The sequence below is a fragment of the Arvicanthis niloticus genome, chromosome 2 (assembly GCF_011762505.2).
Source record: "Arvicanthis niloticus isolate mArvNil1 chromosome 2, mArvNil1.pat.X, whole genome shotgun sequence".
Taxonomy (NCBI): Eukaryota; Metazoa; Chordata; class Mammalia; order Rodentia; family Muridae; genus Arvicanthis; species Arvicanthis niloticus.
Genome location: NC_047659.1, coordinates 127,558,487 through 127,579,322, shown reverse-complemented (window position 1 = coordinate 127,579,322; position 20,836 = coordinate 127,558,487). Strand labels below are relative to the sequence as shown.

The 20,836-nt window shown below is 52.8% G+C and overlaps 1 protein-coding gene across 3 annotated transcripts in view; it reads left to right on the top strand.

The window, feature by feature from the left end:
* Positions 1-20,836, top strand: part of Kiaa1755 (KIAA1755 ortholog) — a 33,481-nt gene that overhangs the window by 10,745 nt on the left and 1,900 nt on the right. For all 3 annotated transcript variants that reach the window (XM_034495400.2, XM_076930146.1, XM_076930147.1), the window contains exons 3-13: positions 1,305-2,652; positions 3,068-3,250; positions 5,746-5,869; positions 7,543-7,636; positions 8,652-8,735; positions 10,195-10,311; positions 12,725-12,823; positions 13,728-13,876; positions 15,401-15,539; positions 17,358-17,480; positions 18,064-18,276. In XM_034495400.2, coding sequence (XP_034351291.2) covers positions 1,305-2,652; positions 3,068-3,250; positions 5,746-5,869; positions 7,543-7,636; positions 8,652-8,735; positions 10,195-10,311; positions 12,725-12,823; positions 13,728-13,876; positions 15,401-15,539; positions 17,358-17,480; positions 18,064-18,276 — 2,673 coding nt within the window. The remainder of the gene's footprint in view (positions 1-1,304; positions 2,653-3,067; positions 3,251-5,745; positions 5,870-7,542; positions 7,637-8,651; positions 8,736-10,194; positions 10,312-12,724; positions 12,824-13,727; positions 13,877-15,400; positions 15,540-17,357; positions 17,481-18,063; positions 18,277-20,836) is intronic.

Sequence of the window (20,836 nt, the reverse complement as noted above, 5' to 3'; positions counted from 1 at the left end):
CATGGTGATGATGCATGCCCATGATGCTAGCACTCAGCAGGTGGAAGCAGGAGGATCAGAAGTTCAAGGTCATCTTCAGCTATAGTGTGAGATCTAAACCAGCCTGGGCTACACGGGACCCTGTCTTAAAAGGAAAAAAAAAAAAAAAAAAACAGACAAAGCCATGCTTTCCCTGTCCCCTCCTTTCTCAGTGGCAAATGCACAGCCTTTCTGTGTCTTTATTTTAATTTTGATTTGTTGGCTGTCATGGACAAATTTATGTCACCTCAGAATAGACAGGAGCAAAGATGAATGCACAGTGGGTCCTTTGAGGTCAGGTTCTCTGCTTCAAACCAAGACTCAGTCACTGAGAACATGGGGGATCCATGTTGTCTCTTAGAGGCTCCAAACCACCACCCCTCCCCAAAAGGGGAGCGAGAGAGAGAGAGAGAGAGAGAGAGAGAGAGAGAGAGAGAGAGAGAGGGTCTGGCAAGGCAGAGGTAGGGTCAAGTTTCCCGACTTCTCATTCAGTACTGTCTCTGTGTCATTTTAACTGCTCAGCTTAAAAACCAGAGACTGGGGCTGGCAAGATGACTCAGTAGTCAAAGGTTCTCACCACGCAAGCCTGGTGACTCAAAGTTGATGCCTGGAACCCACACAAAGACAAAAGGAGAGAAGCCAGGCCTCAGACTTATTCTGTGACCTCCGCATGGATGCTGCTTTGATCACGCACACATATGCACACAAGCAGGTATTTTCAGAAGGGAGTGAATTCACGTTCTCTGAACCTCCCCGAGGATCCAGTTGGCTGTTCTGCATCCATACTCGACTTACCTCACGCCAGCCCAGAAATACCGGTGTTTTTTTATTCAACTCCAATTTGCAGGTTGAGAAATCAAATCTCAGAGCAGCTCAGTAACAGGTATACACACCCCATTTAGACCTCAGACCTATGCCTTCATGGCTTTGAGGGGAGGGGGCTAAGGGTCCAGCTGGGTTTCGAGAAGTTTGGGGTAGATGGGGAGGAGAGGGGTGAGCCAAGCAGGGTTGCCAGGTAAGGCGCTTGATGACTTTGAGCATGGGCCTTCCCTTTAGGCCAGGAGGCTAGCAAGCATCTTCAAGGTCAATACTGAGATTAGGATCGAGAAATGACTTCGCACACTCTGAGAGCAAAGGCCTCTTTGGTGCCTGGTTCTAGGCATCTCTCTTGCCTTTGCCTAGTCCCTGGCTATTTGAGGTCCCATGTGGGAGAGAGAAGGAAGGAAGTTGACCAGAAGCAAGGTCTCCTGGAGCCTGTTTCTCTGATGCTCCCTTTCTCTCTGCAGGCCCTCTATACCCACTGCCTCTTCCTGCATGAGGGCTGGCCATTGTGTCTGCGGGATGAGGTCGTGGTGCACCTGGCGCCACTCAACCCGCTCCTGCTACGTCAGGGTGATTTCTACCTTCAAGTGGAGTCCTGGGAGGAGCAGTCTGTCCACATGACACTCAAGTGTCTCTCCTCAGACCTCCGTGAGGTGGACAAGAAGCCGATTCCTGAGTCTTCCTACTCTCTCATTTTCACCCCAGAATGGTTGGAGGCCATCAACAATGACTTTGAGGGACGTCCCTTACACAACTGTCTCGTGGCTTCAGAAAATGGGGTCACACCTGTACCTTGGACCAGGATTACCAGTCCGGAGTTTGTAGATGATAAACCCCCAATAGTGAAGGTCCCTTCCTCAGATGGGGACTCCTGTCCACTAGAGACTCTCCAGCTGGGCAGCCCCCAGGAGCCATACCAGGATAGCGACTTGGACAGCAAGGAGTTGGTGGCCCAGAGCTGGGATAAGGATAAAAGGAAGTTGTCTGAGGACAAGTATTCTCGGCTCATCAAGGTGGAGTCAGCAACGCCAGGGCAGGTGGCCTTCAGGATAGACAGTGAGGCCAGCCAGAGCCTGGAGGGGGACTATGTGGCTCTCCTAGGCTTTCCCCCAGAGTATAGAGGGGCATCTCCAGACAGCAAGGTAGTGGCATTCAGTGTGGACACTCAAAGGTCACAGGAGACAAGATCCAGAACTAAGGGGGCACCTTTGCTTGGAAAGGTCCTCGCTGTCTCGGGGCCTGCTGGGGCACTTCCTTTGGGAGGATGGGCATGTGCAAAGCCAGCAAGCTCAGGGGAGAAGCCCTGTAGTGGGGGCTCAAGGAAAAAGGCCAGGCATAAAGCATCTGGCCATACTGCAGTGGGACAGACACAGCAGCCCTATGTGAGTGTCCCAGAGAAGCTGCTGGATTGTACCTCTGGCCTGGTGGAAGACACTGAAGAAGAACCAGCAGCCTCCAAGATACAAAAGCATTTGGGAATGCCAGAAGCTGTGGTCCAGCTCAGGCCTGGGCCACAACAAGCATTCCCTCCCCTCCTGGCTTCAGCTGGCCCTGTAGCCCCAGCGTCTGAAACAAAGACAGAGGAGACCATACCCGGACATGGTAGAGCTTCTAAGCCTAAGGACTGCCTCAATAAGAACACCTCCTTTCATGGCTCCCCAGCTCCTGGTATCCAGTTCTCCTACTTGAAAGAACAGAGGGCACCCCTTGTGACCCCCGAGAAGACCCCACTCCAACATACCAGGCCTTGGAAGGCCGCCCTGTGCCCCCTCAACTCTCTGCAGCCTTGTGGAGCCAAGGTCCTAGGCAAAGGTAAGAGCCCATATTCAGCAGGGCAAGGACCAGGCTTATCCTGGTACAGGAGGCTCCGGCTGTGTGGCACAGGGGCCACAATGCTGTCCCAATCTCAGAGGGTTAGACATCTCACTAGTGTCGAGCTGAGCAACACTACTGGGCTGTTTGGGTTCACATTCCAGCTTTGGGTCATGCTGTGTGACGGCCAGACATTTAACCTCTCTGAATTTACGCCTCTTACTCTGCTGGGAACTTACATCACAGAGATGCTCTGATGGTTCAAAGACACACCAGAAGGAAAGGACTTAGCATCATTGGCAGAGAGCAGATCATGCTATCAGCTGTGTTGTCATTTGGATGGGAGAGAAAATGCTGTCCCTTGAAAAGTCTGTGTCTTGTATAACATCTCCTGCTTTGTCATTCTTCTTCCCAGATGGAACAGCTCTCCCTACAACAGCTGGCTCAGGCACGCTGTCTGGGGAGCCGCCTGGCTTCCGGAGAGATTCTGCAGGTCCCCCAGGAGGAGGACTTCGCCTGGAGGAGTGTTCTAGGCCTAAGCCCAGGATTGGGACCCTGGGAGTCAAGCTTCTCCACTCCAGGATAGCCTGCCTGCCAGGTCCCAGGGTTGAGAGGGGTGTGAGGGGGAGCAGAGCAATCCCAGACACTGGCGTGGGGGAGAGGGTGAAGAGGGGGGAGGGCCCAGGAGGCCGCAAAATTCCCAGCCAAAGGCTTGGGTTAGAGGAAAGCAGTTTCTAGGATCCATTCACAGGTCTATTCAGTTGTCCATCCACCCAACCATCTATCCATCCATCTATCTAGACTTTGGTGAGGCAGCCAAGGCCAAGCCTGAGATAAACATTCTTGGAAAGGATCCCACGAGAAAGGGACAGAGCAAAGCAAGGCAGGCTGAGAAAGGGATGAAGAAGACTGTGGCCAGGCTCTGGGAGAGGCTCTGAGGGATGGATTATACCACCTCGCCTAAGGCATGGGGGTCAGTATTTAACTTTTGGGTCTGTTAGTCATTAACTGCAGGCTGGTCCTGGGTGTGTCAGTCAGTCATTAACTGCAGGCCAATCCTGAATCTGTCAGTCATTAACTGCAGGCTGATTCTATAATGGGATGCAGGCTGAGCCAATAAGGTAGTACAGCTAAGGGCAAGTCTTCAGGGAAGGAGGCATCTATGAGGCTCTGGTATCCATCCTTCCAGCCCGTGGAAAGCAAGCCCACCGAGGGGCTTTGGTCCAGCTAGTGACAGCTTCCATGCTGCAGATCTTAAATTCCCGATTCGTAGCTATTCCATCACTGTTTCCTGAACCCCAGACTCAGCGCTGTAAAGAAACAAGTCGACTGGGATCCCTGCACCCACAAAGCCCTTGTTCTAATGTTAGGGAAAATTCAACAGGCCATTGCAATCCAACATAAAGGAAATCTCCAGGAACTGGGAAAACACAGATAGTGCCCCTGGCCCAGGCTTCCCAGGGAAGAGGCCAGGAAAGCTTCTGGAAGAAGTAATGAAAAATATAGCCGTTTAGTAGTGATGGGAATTAGCCATGTAAATGTTGGGAACAGAGTTTCTAAAACAGGGAACAGCACTTGTAAAGGTCAGGAGCAGCAAGGGCCACCGTGCCTTTGGAAACTAACTGCCCTGCCACCTTACTCGCTACACCTGGATGGCCACATCTCCCGGGCCCCATCTACCCACAGATCCCAGAGGGGCCATCTGCTGGTGTCCCTGTCATTTGTTGATGCTTTATTGGATTTTTTCAGTGGCTAAAAGAGCCTCCTGCATTCCCACCTGCCATTCCTATTTCTGTAACATTGATCACCCAGCATGGCCATAGCAGAAAGGTTTCTTTTAGGGTTAGAGATAGTATTTTTGGTATCACCCACTAGGCAAGGGCAGTGTTTGGGGCACGAGGATCTCCTTGGTTCAGTGAAAAGCACATCAAGTGGACAGTGATGTCTCCCATGTGAGACACTGCCTCTTGTCCTGCTCCTGTCTGGGCAGCATTTGCTGGGTAAGCAGAGCCGGGCACCAGTCACATGATTGCCATGTCCCGGGATATCCAGTCTGACCCTTTGCTACCCAAACTTGTGCAGGGACTGACTCCACTTGAACTTCGTGGGAGCTAGGGAGAGCAGGCAGGCGGGGCTGCTGGGTCCATCTGCACTCTGCAAGCTCTCGGGTTTACAGGGTTAGAGCTGTGTGAGGTTAGAGCCACACAACTATAACCTCAATGCCCTGGTCAACCCCTCAGGCCTCCATGCTCTGACGCTGTCCTGAGCCAATCCCAGGAGGCAGCAGAGCTGTGGGGAAGCTTACCGCAGGATCCTGGGCAGGGGTCAGAGTTCTAGAAGATGAGGAATATGGAAATGGTGCCTTGGCTGGACCGGGGGCTGGGGGGACACAGAGGATCTCAGTAGCTGGAGACAGGAAGGTGAGGTACACTAGACAAGCAGAGAGGATGAAGGAAGGTCCTGCCTGCTATTCGGAGTCCTGAGAGGACAGTGAGACCCAGAGCCCCCATCCCTAGAACAGGAAATGGCCTGTCAAGAGTACACAGCTGGAGTACACAGCTGTGAGCTGTATAAGATGGGGACAAAGATGGTTCCCAGTCACCACAGTGATTGAGTCCACTGATCCTGGCCGAGTGTTGAACAATGTCAGGAACTGGCTCACCTAATCCCCAAAGAAACCTCATCTGCCCAGAACTGAATCTGTCTCATCAGGTACATGAAACTAAAGCTCAGAGATGCCCAGACCAACCCAGGAACACACAGCAACTGAGGATGTGAACTGGTCTCTGTGACCCAGAGCTCACTGCCCCAGCTCTGCTTGCTGGGGTGCATGCATTGTACAGAGGCAGCCTCCAGGAGCTCTATGAGTGAGCGGCCCTCTGTGCTGAAGAAGAGTTTGGGGAGACTTTTCTCAGGAAGGGCTTTGAAGCTGGGTCTTTGGAGGATGAATAGGAGTTTGGAGGTCACAGAAGGGAGAGAAGAAAGGACCTTCCAGGTAGAAACAGGGTAGGCAAAGGCCTGGAGAGTCACAGAGGAGGCTCTCATGAAGGGCTCCCCAGAATCATCATTGCTCATATGTCTTCTCTTCTTCAGGTGGTAGGGACAAGGTGGGGAGGCCACTGCTCCTGGTGTCGACCACAGAGGAAGCCTGGGAGGCACCATGGTGTACCGCCTCAGAGGTCACCAAGTTGCTCTCCTACTTATGCAGTGTTCCTAGGTAAGGGGACACTCTTGTACCTTGACCGTCCCCACCCTCACTCCTCAGATGGGTGTGTAATGGAGAGGCCCCAGGCCCTTCAATCCACCGTATGACCAAAGAGCCAGCCACAGGCTAGGTGCAGGTATGGCAGATGGGCTCTGTCCCTGCAGCCAGGGCTTTCCCCGGGCTGCTGTGAGACAGGAAGCATTCCACAGACACACAGCAGGAACCCACGGTTCCGACCTGATGGTGCACTCGAGTCATAGATGAGCTGTTGAACAGAACACTTGTCCCCAGCCTTGAGGGGTCAGCAGGCCTCAGAGTCTGTATTTTTAGTAAGGTTTCTACTGACGGTGATGTGTCTGGACACGTCTTTGAGAAGCACTGTTATGGTACAGAAAAGCCGAGAGAGTTGATTTCAGCTTGGAAGCCAGGGTGGAAAATGGCTGCCATCTCTGTGCAGAACTGGCCCTGTGGCAGACAGAACCCTGGAACGTCTCCCCACCTACTTTGCTCTGCGGCCTCGTGGCACTGACTTTCCTCCTTTGTGGCTCACCCTGTCCCCCCAATAACCAGGGAGCCCGGGTGGCGTCACAAGCAACTGGCATGAGCAGAATGCGTGATGTCAACTCCTCTTGCAGTATACGGCTTGGCTGTTCTGTGTCTCGGTTTCCCCGCCTGGGGACGGACGGTCATAGCAAGCATGTTTGCCCCTCTTGCTCTGGGCAGAAACTGAGTGTGTTACACTAGTGAACCCACTGACCCTCACACAGCCCTTTTGTTAATGGGGGTCACAAAACAATGTGGCCATGTGGCCAGTTACCCACAGGGGGGCACACAGACTGTGCTTGTGAACTTGTAGTGTAAGGTTTGAAGGCAGTTATAGGTGTCTGCCGAACCCCCTTGACCCGCAGACTGGCACATACAGCCCACCAGACCCTCTACTCCCCCATTACACCCCTTCTACCTGCTGCTCAAAGTCTGAGGGCCCTAGGTTAGGGTCAGGGAAGGACTCATGTTTGACTTAGACCTATAACTGGACCAGCCTGAGACTTGAGAAGCAGCCGCTGTCCAACCCGCTCACTCTGGTGACAACAGCAGCTAAGTTCAGATTCAGAACAGCCTCTGGTTGTCTGTCCTGAGGCCTAGAATTCCTCACGTCTCTGCAATGCTGTAGGAGTTACAGTAACTATACAAAGTAGGGGGTTTCCTTATGGCTCTGTCTCAGCTGGCCACTCTTCTTGTTCTCTTCCCGCCTGCTTGTCCCCCACCTCCCAATACCCTCCTCCCACCTTCAAAGAGCTCCTTAAAAGAGAAAATCGATTGTTCTGAAGCCATTTAGTTAACTTGTCTCATCTCATTGGGAAGAGATAGGTCGCATGACCCCATCTAGCCCAATCATTGGCCACGGAAGTTGGGTTACTAGTGTAGCCTCTATAGATCAGAAGCCATACCTGGGAGCTGGTAAATCCTGAACAATCTCGGGCCCTGCCTACCCAAAGAAACAGTTGTGTGGTGTGTGTGTGTGCGCGCGTGCGTGCGTGTGACAGGGGAGTGTTTCATTTTGTTCAGTTTTTGCTTGGAACTCTGGGAATGGAATGCAGTGAGACTTACACACAACCTCTGAGTCTTGTCCCTTCCACCAGGCAGTCCTTGCCCTGCAGGACCTGATTTCTGTTTTCTACCCTCAGGCCGGAAGATAAAGCCAAGGGGCTACTGGTAGTGATTGATGCCAGGAAAGGAGCCCAGAAGCCTGGTCTTGTCAGCACCTTGCAGAGCATACAGGTGAGTGCCAGGTAGAGCACCTTCGGCTAGCTGGTCTTGAGAGTCCCCAGGGGGCTGTGACATGCCCCAAGCCTGGTGTGCTTATGGTTGGCATCACAAAACCCAGGCAGAGTCTTTCCGTGGCAACTTCAAAAGCCCTGCAGCCAGGCTTCTAGACAAAGAGTGCTGGCTGGTTCAAAATATCAACAAAGAGGCTAAAGGTGTCAGCCATGAGTCCTGGGAAGCAAGCTGATGAACGGAATGGCTCCCTTCCGAAAATGCATTGCATTAGGATGAAAGGGGCTCGGGGCTACAGAGAGAGGGAGAACTTTAGAGGGAGATGGGGCAAGATGGGAGAGACAGACACAATAGAGACCTTAAAGAGGAAGGGGGCTTCCCATAAAAATCCAGAGAGGAGCTTCATTAACAGCCAAGAGTTGAATCTAGCTGTTGGTAGGGCTCCACCCAAGGCCTCAGAGAGTTCCACCAACCCTCTTTCTGTGCAGTAACTCCTAGAAGGGTGACATTCTCTTAAGGCCCCACTTCCACTAGGTGGCAGCATGGCTCCCACTAGCTTGCAAGACACACAGTCATTTGATTCCAGCAGGACACAGTGAGAGGAGCCCCAGCAAACATTTCTTAGTGTATCATTAGTCCCGATCGGCTCAGAAGTCCACATCGAACAAGCTCCATGTTCTGGGGGATACAGGGCTCTGATTAGTTTAGCCTTAAGTAGCATAAAATCCCCTAACAGAGAAGAATCTTGACTAGCCAGTATGGGCAACTGGGCAGGTGAAGGTATGATATACCTGGCCATCTGACCTCTTGTCACAGCTGGGGAAACTGAGGCCTCAAGGAAGTCTTGCAGCCCAGCTTGGGCTTGATTTCTCTTGAGGCTTGAGGCTCACTCTAAACATGCCACACAAGCCCCCACCTGGGGACCACCCCAAGCCTCTGCATGTCCCTCGGGGAGAAGGAGGACACGACAAGAGGGAGGGGGAAACAGAGTGGTCCTGAAGAAGCTCTCTCTTCACAGGCTCTGGCTCCCGCCTCCATCAGTAAAGTGATCGTCCTGGGGGAGAAGGCGTCCGTTCTCCAGCTACCTGTACTATCTGTCCAGGTGAGAAGAGACCTGGGCAGCTGGGGCAGGGGCCAGGCTTCAGTAGAGCCCGGCAAAGGGATGGAGAACTGCATGGTTAATCCCCACTTTAAAAGCATCTACCGTAGCCTAAGAGTTGCCAAGGACCCCCCACCCCCACCCTCTGCAGGAGACATTGTCACATGACCTCTCTGGCATCTCAGCCTGTTCCTGGTGGTCACTCCCACAGGACTAAGATGTACACGGGGAGGAGATCAGCTTGCAAGGCTCCATCCAGGCAGTCCCTCTCCTTGAGAGATAGGTTAGGTTAGGTTAGACCACCCAACAGCCTGATGCAGAACTGGAGTCTCTAATGCTCTGGGACCCCCTCTCTGCATTTCTCCCCCTGATTGATTCAGACATGGCAAACTTAAGGACTGTGAGAGAGCAACCTGCCCCACGAGGGTGGGTGTGGGCACCGACTCTGCGCCTAGAAGGAAGTGAAGACTCTGGAGGCCTCCTTCCTCCGGGTCAGAAAACAGGCACGGGGACCAGCAAGAAAGGCACTTGCGGTCAAGCCTGACCACCTGAGTTCAACACATGGGACCTATGGTGGAAGGAAGGAACCACCTCCTGAAAGTTGTCCTCTGACCCCCACATGCGCTCTGAGGCAACTGTGTGCGCACATAATAAAATAGCATTGATTAAAAACAGAAAAGAGACACGGGGAGAGCTGGGCATTGCCTCTCAAGCTTGAACCTGCTTCCAGCATCCAGATTGGTTGCCTTGAAAATAACTCTTAAATCCAAGGGCCAGCCTGCCCTGGGCTAGTAGGCGGGTTCTGTGATAGGACCTGCATGGGAACAACTCTTGGGGGATCTTATCCAGGAGTAGGCTCTGATTCAGGAGTTCCTGTGGGGCAGGGATCCTGCAGTTCTTTGCTTGGAGGGGATGATGGAGCTGCTGACTAGGAATGGCCCCTAGAGCATCCGGGAGAGCAGATGAGTCTATCCCTGCACAGTCCGCCCCACCCAAAGCCTACATATTAGGAGCTGTTCCAGCTCAAACCTGAAACCTTGCTGCCTGGAAAATGCCATCTCTGTGTTTCAAGGGACACTATTGTGATTTGGTAACCATCAGCCCGTAGGAGGGAACAACACTGTTATGGGTCATTTGAGAGTAGTGTGAAAACTACACACATTTCATCCCTGAGGCAGCAGTGTTGAGAAAGAGTTTTGGACAAATGAGTGCTGCAGTCGATTGATGATGTCTGCCTGGAACACAGACTTGGGAGCAGTAGTATGTATGACTTGTATGTGCCATTCCAGAATCAGGGCCTGGGTCAAAAGATTTATCAAAGCTTCCAGAGAAGACTCACTGCTCAAACACCACTCTGGACCTTCTCAGTGGGAGATGTGGAGCCTGCGCAGAGATCTAAGCAGGACCTCCTATATCTCTGGGGCGAGTCCCCTGTTCCTCCTGACTCTCCTTTTCCCTGCAGGTGGAGGTACTGATCTCGCTGAAGGCCCTCAGAAACCACGTGGACCCTAGCCAGCTGCCGGAGGCTCTGGAAGGCCCCTTTCCCTACCACCACAGGGAGTGGGTGCAGTTCTTCCAGGTGTGTACCTCAGAGCCTTCAATTTCCAACCCTTTCTTCTCCTCTTCCCTTCCCCGCCCTGCCCCATGGGTCCCTGAACCCTGTTAAAAACGGGGTTCAAGAACAGACAGTCATTCAACAAACATTTACCATGAAGGTACAGAGTAGCCCCAGTAAGGCATCAGGCTCTTAAGGCCATCTTGCTGGGATACAGTCCAGCTCTGCTCTGTGATGTTGGGTGAGTTTCCCACCTTCTCTGAGCCGAGCTTTCCTCGTTAGTAAAGTGGGGAACGGGGAGGGTAATGAGGTCACCTTTCTATGAGATTTTAGTGAGGACTGAATTAATGTGAGCGACGAGCTTGGACGGGTATCTGGCACACTTTTAAGGCTTCGGCTATGTCAGCTGAAACCAGTTAGATGGGCATAGGCTCCATGGAGCCACAGATAACGCCACACATGGTGGGTTAGTATGCACTGCCATCTACAGGGCAGGGGAGGAAACTGCTCCTGGCCCCTTGCCCTCCTTCCACAGGTTTGGTACCTTGAAAGCCCGCCCAGGGCCCCTCCGCCCACTGCCTAGTCTGGACCTCTCAGCCAGGGCCTAGAGTTTCCTTTTGCACTGTGGTATGACCAACAGCCCCCTGCCTCTCCCCACAAATTATAACCGCTTCCAGCCATGGATGGGTGCAAAGTCACCCCTCCATGAAGAACCCCTGTCTCCTTGGACAGTCTGACAGTTGGCTGGTTATCTGCTGTTTGTGTAGGAGATCTTGTTTGAATTGTTTTGTTTGTTTGTCAGTGGCCCTGGGATGTGGAACACAGGCCCTGAGTGAGCTAAGCGAGTGCTGTGCTTTGAACTTCCAGGCCCAGCCCCTGTTTGTCTGAGACAGGGTCTAGATGCATAGCTCAGGCCACATAGCTATATATTCTTGACTTACTTTGTGGTCCAATTGGCCTTAAACTCAAGAGCCTCCTCCCCTCTGAGTCCCTCTGAGTATTGGGGTAACAGGCTTGCACCCTCATGTCCTGCTGAGTGCAGCATAAGTGTGGATTCAGCAACCATCAGGCCAAAAGTATTTAGCTAGCACAGTGGCAGAGGCTTTCTATCCATCCCAGCACCTGAGACACGAGGACAAAGAGATTAAGGTCATCTTTGCCTACAAGAGACCTTGTTGCAAGAAACTCAAGAAACAAACCCAGAGAAAGCAACCAGCGAGCTGGCCCAGTGGGTAAAAGCACTTGTCATGTAAGCCTGGTGACCTGCGTTCCATCCGTGGTACCCATGCAAAGGTGGAAGGAGAGAACCAACTCCATGACACATCCCCTGAATCTCACACACACACACACACACACTATGGTGTGCATATCCCTCTCCCAATAAAAACTGAACAAACAAAGAAACAAAGACAACAACAAAAATCGAGGTGGGGGGAGGGAGGCATTGATGCCTGGGATCCTCTGCAGACTTCTGTGTGTTTCTAGTCTAGAAAGGAACCAGTATAGCTTTCATGGCAGCTTCTACCTGGCATCAGGTCCCTGAGTAGTCAGCAGCCAGTTTCTAGTCCCCAGGAACTGTGCGTGGTTCTACAGGACACTTAGCACAGGGTATTGGGGATCCTGGCCTTGGTGTCCTGGAATCACCCCCCTGAACATGGAGAGGGAAAGGAGAAGCATGTACTCATATTTCGGTGGCATGTCCTGCTCCTGGGCTCCAGGTTCCCTCTCCAGAGGCCTCTCATTAACCCCGTGACCTATGAACTTCAACTTTCAGGCTGTCCCTTTAAGAGAAATCTCACGGGGTGATCCAGAGTGTAAAACCGATCGATGGTGATCATGACTCTGGCAAGTTCTGGGTTCTATACTAAATCCTGTACGCAAATTAGTCCATCAGCCCTTCATCCTGCTGTAAAACATGTACTGTAGTTTCCACTTCTCAGAAGTCCAGGGAAGCCCAGAGAGGTTAAGTAACTTACCTCCGGTCTCACAGCTAGCTGATGGCTCAACTGGATCAAGGGTGCTTCTCTAGCCCACCCTCACACTTCCATCCTACCCCTTCTGTAAGGACCCCCAGGGTCTGTGAACAGCTCAGGCCTGTCCTCTTTCTCCTCTGGCTCCCGTTCTCCCACTACAGACCGCACTGACTTGCAGTAGCAGCATTGTGACTTAGAGACCTGGTAGATGTTCTCAGACTGCCCCAAACACTGGCTCAGCTGTGGGGTGGGGACTGGGGGGGGGGGCGTAGAAGTGGGAGGAAGACCAGGGCATGGGGGAGGGGATGCATGGTCCAGAGCTGTGATTTCACCAGCTCTCCTGATGGTTCTGATGTAGTGTAAGTTCTAGAAACACCGCCTGGTCCCTTCCCAGGTCCCCTGGGGAAAGGCATCTCTTCTTGGTTCCCTCAGGCTGAGCTCTGCTCTGGCTCCTGTCCTTGCAGAAGCTGGACCCGTTCCTCACCGACCTTCACCAGGCCTCATCCCTGCTGCAGGCTTCCATCCATGAGTTTGAAAAGGGTGACCCCCCTGGTGGGGTGCAGGTAAACCTGGAATAACCCGGTGGGGAAGCTACCAGCACACCTCAGCCTCTAAGTACCAAGTGTACCGGGAGGGGACACTCGGTGGAGGGGGGTGGGGACACTCTGCTTTTCACTAATTAGTTTTTAGCTAGTAGCTCTTAGGCCTCCACCATGCGCCCTGCACTGGGGACCCAAGCCTGAGGAACTGGCTGGCCTGAGCCCTGGTGAGGGTCAGAGTGCAGTGGCAGAGTGGCCATTTAGAAGGTAGTTATGAGGGATTGGGAGTGTAAATCAGTGGTGAGCAATTGCCTAGCATGCATGAGAGCCTATACTGAAAAAGAAAAAGGGGGGGGGGAGGGAAGGAAGATAGTACAAACTGTGCCAAATTCAGTAAACATAAGATTGAGTGAGAAGAGCGAGGCATGTGAGTGGTGTTTGAAGAGATGGTGTTTAACTGAATCCTGAAAGTATATTTGAGGGGAAATGAACTCCAGGCAGAGGGCAAGCATGTGCAGTGGCCCTGCGGCAGAGTGTAGCTGCATGTCTGTGGAGCAGAGTAAGGGGGAAGAATAAGAATCATATCTCTGAGAAATGGGTCCAGGAGCTGGGCAGCGAAGCACGGGGAGTTTTAAACAGGGGATTATGGGGTACACCCTTTGATGTCCTTCTTTTGGCTACAGAGAAAACCAGAGGGCATCGGAGAGCTCAACCAAGAGTCCAGGATGGATGTTTCAAAGAGAAGAGGGAGCTAAACCAGTGAGGTTTCCATGGTGATAGGAGGGTCATAGCTTCAGAAGATGTGCTAGAGACTGAAGGACAGATGGAGAAGCCTGGACTCAGCTGCGAGTCAGGCTCTCTCCCTGTGGGGATCCCTGCAAGATGGGGAGAGGAGATTGGGCCTCAGGACACCTCCCTCTGTTGGCAGGAGGCTACCAGGTGCCTGAGCAAGTCCAAGGAGCTGATGGAGACTGTGCTGAGGGACCCTGGCCTGCTGGCTCTTCAGAGGGAAGGAGGAACTACTCTGGCCAGCTTGCAGCAGGAGGCCAGCGGGTTAAATGTTAACCCTGATGTCAGGTATAGATACCCAGTCTCCCCTCCTTCATTCCCAGTCAGAGCTCAGAAGTAGGGCCACCATGTGAAGAGAATGCTTAGGGTGAGTCTAGGAAAGCCTTTTCCACCCCAGACTCTGGTCCAAGCCCTTCGAGGTCTTGTCTCATTTGTTCCTGGCAAGAACCTGCTCTGCTCATGCCACCTTTATTTGGTTTGAAGAAACTGAGGCTGAGCAGGGGGAAGTAATAAGGAAAGCCCAAAGGAGCCAAGGCCGGGACGGCTGGGAAGCTAACTCTACAGGCCCGCCTTAAGTTTGTGCACACAACTAAGAACAACTTACAGATTAAACTATCATTTGATATATATGTGTGCACTGCTCTAGGTCATTATAAATATGAACTCATTTAATTCCTACTTGTGAGGTGGGTCCTTTAGTTACAGCAGAGGACCCTGAGACTTATAAGAGCCTGGCTGAGTATCTTAGGATCACACATCTGGAATGTGGTGGGGCTAGGAATCCGATAGAAGCTAGTAGAACAGATCACCCTGAGCTGCATCCCCCTAGACTCCAGATTCATGCAGGTGGAGCGGGAATAACAATGGACCCTGGTGCCAACTGTGAGCCATCTCCCGCCCCTTGTGATGCCCTGTTGTTGTTACCCACCATGTCCCTGCCTCACCTGTGTTGCCCATCGTTCTTCTAGATAACTAGAGGTCCCTCTGGACCTTTGACCTGGAATTCCACCAGGGGGCGCTGTGGGCCCATGCTCACCGCGGCGCTTCACTGTTCTGTACCCATCTCTGCAACCCTTGTGGCTCGCCCCTCCTTCAAGAGTTTTTGACTTTCTTCTGATGTAGGATCCCGTAACTGGGGTCCCTTGAAAAGGCAGCCTTTCCTTCCATCATCTTTGTCTGAAAACCGGCTCCCCAGGGAGGGGTGGGAGACTTCAGGTTTCCCTTCACCAAGCGTCGCCACTGGAGAAGTCCCCTCACTAGCTGCTTTATTTAGGTCCTCTGGCTTTGGCCAATTTAAAAATGCCTTACAGAGCAGGTGTGCCCCAGGTTTAATGCCATCCTTGACTACATAGGAATTTGAAGCCAGCCTTTGACCCTGAGTCTCTATCAGAGACAAAAGATGACCACAGGTTATAGTTGCCACCCTCTCTGCACCTGTTCCCTGCAGAATGGAGACTGGGAAGATAGAATGTTGCAAATGTGAGCATCACCCAGCCTCCTGTGCCTGACACTCCACTGAGTGTTTCTCATGAAAGAGGGATGGTTCCCAGGCTGGCCAGAACCTCCTAAGCAGAACTAGAAAGTTCCATGGTCAAGACCTGATGCCAGCCTGGGGTGGAATGTGGGTGCTGGGCTTCCAGAAGGCCCTGCTCAGATCACTCTGCACACAGCCACTCTGGGAAGTGGGTTCTGTTCCTATTCCCACCTTTCCAATGGAGAGACAGAGACCTCCAAAGTGGTGATTAGGAAAGCAGGCCCATGCCTGATGAGACCACAGAGAGGAGCGCCTGCTCACCCTCTTCCCTGTCCCAGGAGCCATCTGACCGAGGCTGCTGCCCTGTACAACCTTGTGGATGATCAGCTGCATGACTTGGTCACTGCATCCAATCAGCTCCTCCGAAGGCTAGAGCTCCGTGTCCGCCTGGGCCACCTGGAAACTGCCATCCATCAGGTGACGGGGAGGCTACAGGGGACATGGCATTTTACAGGGGTCACTATGTTTCGGAGTTAACATGTCATGCTGGCAGGCTTGGTGTTTGGGACAAGACAGCAAACATGCAACCAGTGATTAAGACACAATCATAAGGCTGCGTTCATAGAGCGCTGGCTGTGTGCATGCCCTGGACTAGAGCTTTTGTGAATATCCCTGTCTTCCAGTATGGTCTCTTACCAGTGACAAAGGAGCTTTGAGGATTCCCCACCACACATGGGGAAACCAGGGCCAGCATATGCTGCCCGCTGTGGCAGCACATCTGGAGTCTGAGCCTGGAGCTGTTGGTAACCCCTTCACCTGGTTGCAGTACCTAAAGTCAACACAGCCCTCTCTGCCTTGGGCCAGGTCATCCCTGCTGGGCCCTTAGTCTTGGCTCTGGTGGCCCCCAGGTCACCTGACTGCTCAAGCCTCTGCACCTTCATTTCCTGAGTTTTGTGAAGACAATGTAAATTCATAGGAACTTGTCAGTGTCCTCAGAGCAAGAATACCTCATTTTCTTTTCCTGTTGCTATGATGAAATACTCTGGCAAAAGCAACCCGAGGAAGTTTATTCTGGCTCACGGTTCATGGGTGCATCATGGTGGGGAAGACAAGGCTCTTGGAATGGCTGGTCACATCACATCCATAATCAGGAATACACAGTCTAGGGTCCCTGCCAGGGAATGGTGCCACCCACAGTGGGCGTGTCTCCCACTGCATTCACCAAAATCAAGATAAGCCCCGGGGGCTAGTCTCCTAGCTGATCCTATACTCTGTCATGTTCAGAGGTAGCCCTAACCATCACAGGGTCAGAGGACCTTTTTACCATCCAGCCCTCATTGACTATTCATGCCTATCCATGACCGACATTAAACTGAAGCCAGGGGCGTCAGTGACACAGTGAGTTCTTGGGAGACTTGCTGCCACTGTCAGGTGTTTCTCCAGTTACATACCCCTAAGACAGGGAACTCATCCCCCAGAGACCTTCTATGACCAGGTGACTGTAAGTGGTCAGACTGACCCAAGTTTTACCTTCCCGTGGCCTCATGTCATTTTGGCTTCCTCCCACAACCATAGAGACCGAGGGTCGCCTAGGGGCAGGGCACTCACAGAACCATGTCCCCTCTGGGTTGAGCCGAGTAAGGCCATTGCCTTCTGACATTTGCAGAATGCAGTCACATGCTTCCCTTCCAATCCCTGGCTCTCCCGCCCAGCATTCCATCCAGGCCCATGACTGGCAGGACAAGAAGACTTTTTTGGCCTCTCAAGAAGTAGAGAGGTCAGGGAGATGGCTCAGTCAGTGAAGTGCTTCACCACACAAGTACATAGACCTGAGTTTGATCCACAAAACCTACATAAAACGCTGGGCATACCGGTGTGCATTGGAAACCTAACACTAAAGGTGGCAGAGGCCGAGACCCTTGGGGTTCACTGGCCAGCCAGGCCTAGCCTAATTGGTGAATCCCAGAGCCCAGTGAGAGACCCTGTATCAGAAATAAATAAATAAATAAATAAATAAATAAATAAATAAATAAATGGTGGGCAGCTCCTAAGTTTGACCTCTGACCTCTATATAGAATACCTAGGTTGACCTCTGACCTCTATATAAAATACCTAGGTTGACCTCTGACCTCTATATAGAAGTGCACCCACATATGCATACCTGCACACACACACATGTACACACATTCATGCATACACCCATGCATGTATACACACACAAGGAAGTAGGCAGTTAGCCTGATGTGGCTCCTTCCCCCACCCCCCATCACACTGAAACCATTGTCTCCTGCCCAGGTCAGTGACTGGATGGGGGGAGAAGGCAGCCAGTGTCTGCAGGCATTTGCTCCTGTGGATATATGTGCGGAGACAGTAGAGAAAGTCCATGCGGAGTTTGAGGACTTCTTCCTGCAGGTTTCGGTATGTTCTAGGACCCAAGTTGCCAAGAGGGCATTGGGGTGGGGTCCTAGATACAGGGGTGGGAAAATGCGAGGGAGCTTCCAGGGGCAGCAGGGAGCAGCCTGGACCACAGGGCCATCACCTTAGGTCCTGCCTCCTCCAGGAAGTCCTCCAAGACCAAGTACCAAGAAGTCACAACTCCTGGCGGTTTCTTAAAATGCAGGTTCCAGGGCCCGGACCTAAGCCTGCTGGATCAGCATAGAAAGACAGTCAGGGATATCACATTTGCAATGACATAGGAGGCCTTGGGCTGTCACAGCCCTCAGAACTCCGGGCACTGGAGGATAGAGCTAGCCTGGACACAGCAGAGAGGGCTGTTGGGGATCAAAGTCTCTGACCTAGACTTGAGGGTCACAGAACCTTCTAGAAGACTCTAAACTTCCAGGGTAAAGGCTTGGACTGTTGGATGTGTAACAAAGCCTGTGCTAACTTTTGGCTGTGGGCTGAGCTTTGTAGATAGGGAAACTGAGGCTCGTGGTCCATGGTGGTTCCTGACTGCTGGGTGGATCCTCAGGTAGGAGTTGAGTGTTCTTTTCCTTCTCAGGCCCAGTACCGCCAGGGCCTGGAACTGTCCAAGCAGGCGGCCCAGCTGGGAGCTGCAGAGGAAGGGGCAGGTGAGACAGAGCTCCCAGACCTGGCGGCCTTCACCTCCACCCAACAGGCCTTCCAAGCCAGGCTGACACACTTCTACATGGCAGCCGAGAGGCAACGCACTGACCTGGAGACCCTGCTCCATCTCCACCGCTTCGGAAGGAAGGTGAGTAGGCCTCCTGGGCCATCATCAGCACATCCTCCCGCTGGGGTGGCACAGGGTCGGGGTGGCACAGGGTGGGGGTGGCCTGGACACAACACTAGGCACCTTGTGAGAGACATCTTCATGGTGGGGAGAGGGGAGAGGAAGCTGAGTTGGAGGCAGGTGTGATCTGGGACGTTCCTGGGTCCTTCTCCAAGTGAGGCAGAATGGTGGCGGCTTATTCAAGTAGGCATGGGGAAAGTGAAAGTGTTTAAGTTAGAAGGGACGCCTGCCTGAGTGCACAGCCTGTAAGTACTTCACATCTGTGGGTGACTCAGGGTCACCTGCATTGTGCCCAGTTTACAGGCAAGGAAACCGAGGCCTAGAGTCAGCCACTAGAATAGGATTAAGCAGTGGCTGATTAGGATTTGACTTCTAAGTTTCACCTCCTAAATCCACATAACCACCACCACCACCACCCCATTTTATAATGGAAAAACTGAGGTCTATAAACAAACAAACAAACAAACAAACAAAGCAGGCTGGGAGGGCTGGGACCCAGCTGGACAGACAGCCACATGGCTGCCTTGTGCCCTCAGCTGCCCCTTGAACTTGCCAAGAGGGACAGAGTGTGGGAGGAGCGTGACCCCACCCCACCCCCAGCTGTTGGCTGGCTGGGCATGAAGGGACAGATTGGATCAGGGTTAGGGTTGGGGATGCTTCAGAGGACAGTAGGAGGGACCCAGACAGCTCACGAATGCCTGGGGACCCGGAGGACAGGACTTCTCTGTCTCCCCAGATTGGGGACAAGGCAGGCAGATGTCAACAGCGGCAGTGAAGGGACATCCTCCCCCTTCCCCACCATGGAGAGCACGGGAGGGCAGAGTTCAGGACTCAGAAATAGCTCGCGTAGACTGTGGGTGCTCCACAGCTGCCCCACTGCCCCTAGACTGTGGGAGACTTCCACAGCTGCCCCCCACTGCTCCAAGCCTCTGCTTCTGTTCTAATAAAAGTGGCTAGTGCTGATGTTGGGTCTCCAGTGCCAGGCTCTGTGCTAATGATTGTCACCCCAACCCTATGCTGAAAACAGAGAGGTTAAACGACTCACCCAAAGCCACACAGCTGGCAGGTGACAGTGCTGCAGTTCAAACCCAGACCTTGGGCTTGGACGCATTCCCAGCCGGATGGTAAGAGAAGCGAATATGAGCTGGAGAGACGGCTCCGTGGTTGTGAGCACTGGCTGCTCTTCTAGAAGACTCGGGCTCGACTCCCAGCATCCACATGGTGGCTCACAACAGGCCGTAACTCCCGTTCCAGGGAATCCAATACACTCTTCTGGCTTCCCTGGGTGCTGGGCGTGCACACGGTGCACACACATTCATGCAGGCAAGATACTCACATGTGAAAAGTTAAATTATTATTTTTTCCAAAGACAGAAAAGCAAAGTAGATGCGAGAAACACCCCAGAGCAATGCATCTAGAGCTAAGGGCATCTGGAAGCCTCTCTTTGCCCAGTGACCGCTGCCCGCTTCCTCGCCGAGACCTTCCCCCAAATCAACAAAACTCCCTAGCACTGAAGCCTTTGAGTCTGCTATTCCCACAGCCTGGAAAGCTTTCCCTTGGCCAGTGAAGCTGAGGCCTGTCCAGATCGCCACACCTCCCATGCTATAGCTTCACAGTGCTCCCCGAGGACCTGAAATAACCCTGCAGCGTGTCACTTGCATGTCTCTGATGTGCCCTGTGGGTTGTGAGCTCCCTGAGGCTGCAGAGCACACTTGGTGTTTGTAGAAGGTCAGCCTGACATAAGTAAAAAGGAGGGCGAGAGAAGACAGGCTGAGCCCATGAGACGGTAGCATTCATCCTAGGTTAGAGCAGTATCATGGAAGGGGGCAGGCCTGACCGTCCCCCTGTCCACCTCTGGCGGCTTGACCAAGGCTAGACACTGATGCTCTGACTGCTCCCCTGTGAGACTGAGGGTTGGATGTGCTGTCTGAGTCACTGGCCAAGACTGTCAGGCTTGGATAGGAGGACGAAGCCACAGACAGGACTCTGCCCAGGTGGGACGCCCGGGCGCTGAACCTTCTGCCCTAAATAATCCTAATTAGATTCGCTGCTAAGGGAGATTTATGGTGCCGTGAGTTTTGAATGCTACCGTGAATATGAAGCCATTTATCTAAAGACAAGCTCCCTTGATCCACAGAAAGACGTCTCCTCGCAGCAAATGGCTCTGCTGTCCCCTAGCCAGTGGCATGCTGTCGGCCCTAAATTAGGAGAGAGAGAGAGAGAGAGAGAGAGAGAGAGAGAGAGAGAGAGAGAGAGAGAGAATGAATTATCCTTTGCATGAGCTGCTGTAGCAAGCCAGAGGGTTGTGGTGGGGGTGGGATGGGGGAGGGTGTCAGGAAAAGGCAGAATCACATGATGGGCAGAGGCCCAGCTGGTGTAAGGGCTAGGGGGCCTGCTGGGCTGACCGCCCACTCTTGCCTGGGCCAGCTTTTCTATGGGTGCAAAGAACAGAACCATAGGGGCAGACCAGATCTGGGATGGGATTCCATTCCTTCTTGCTCCATCCACTGTGTGACTTGGG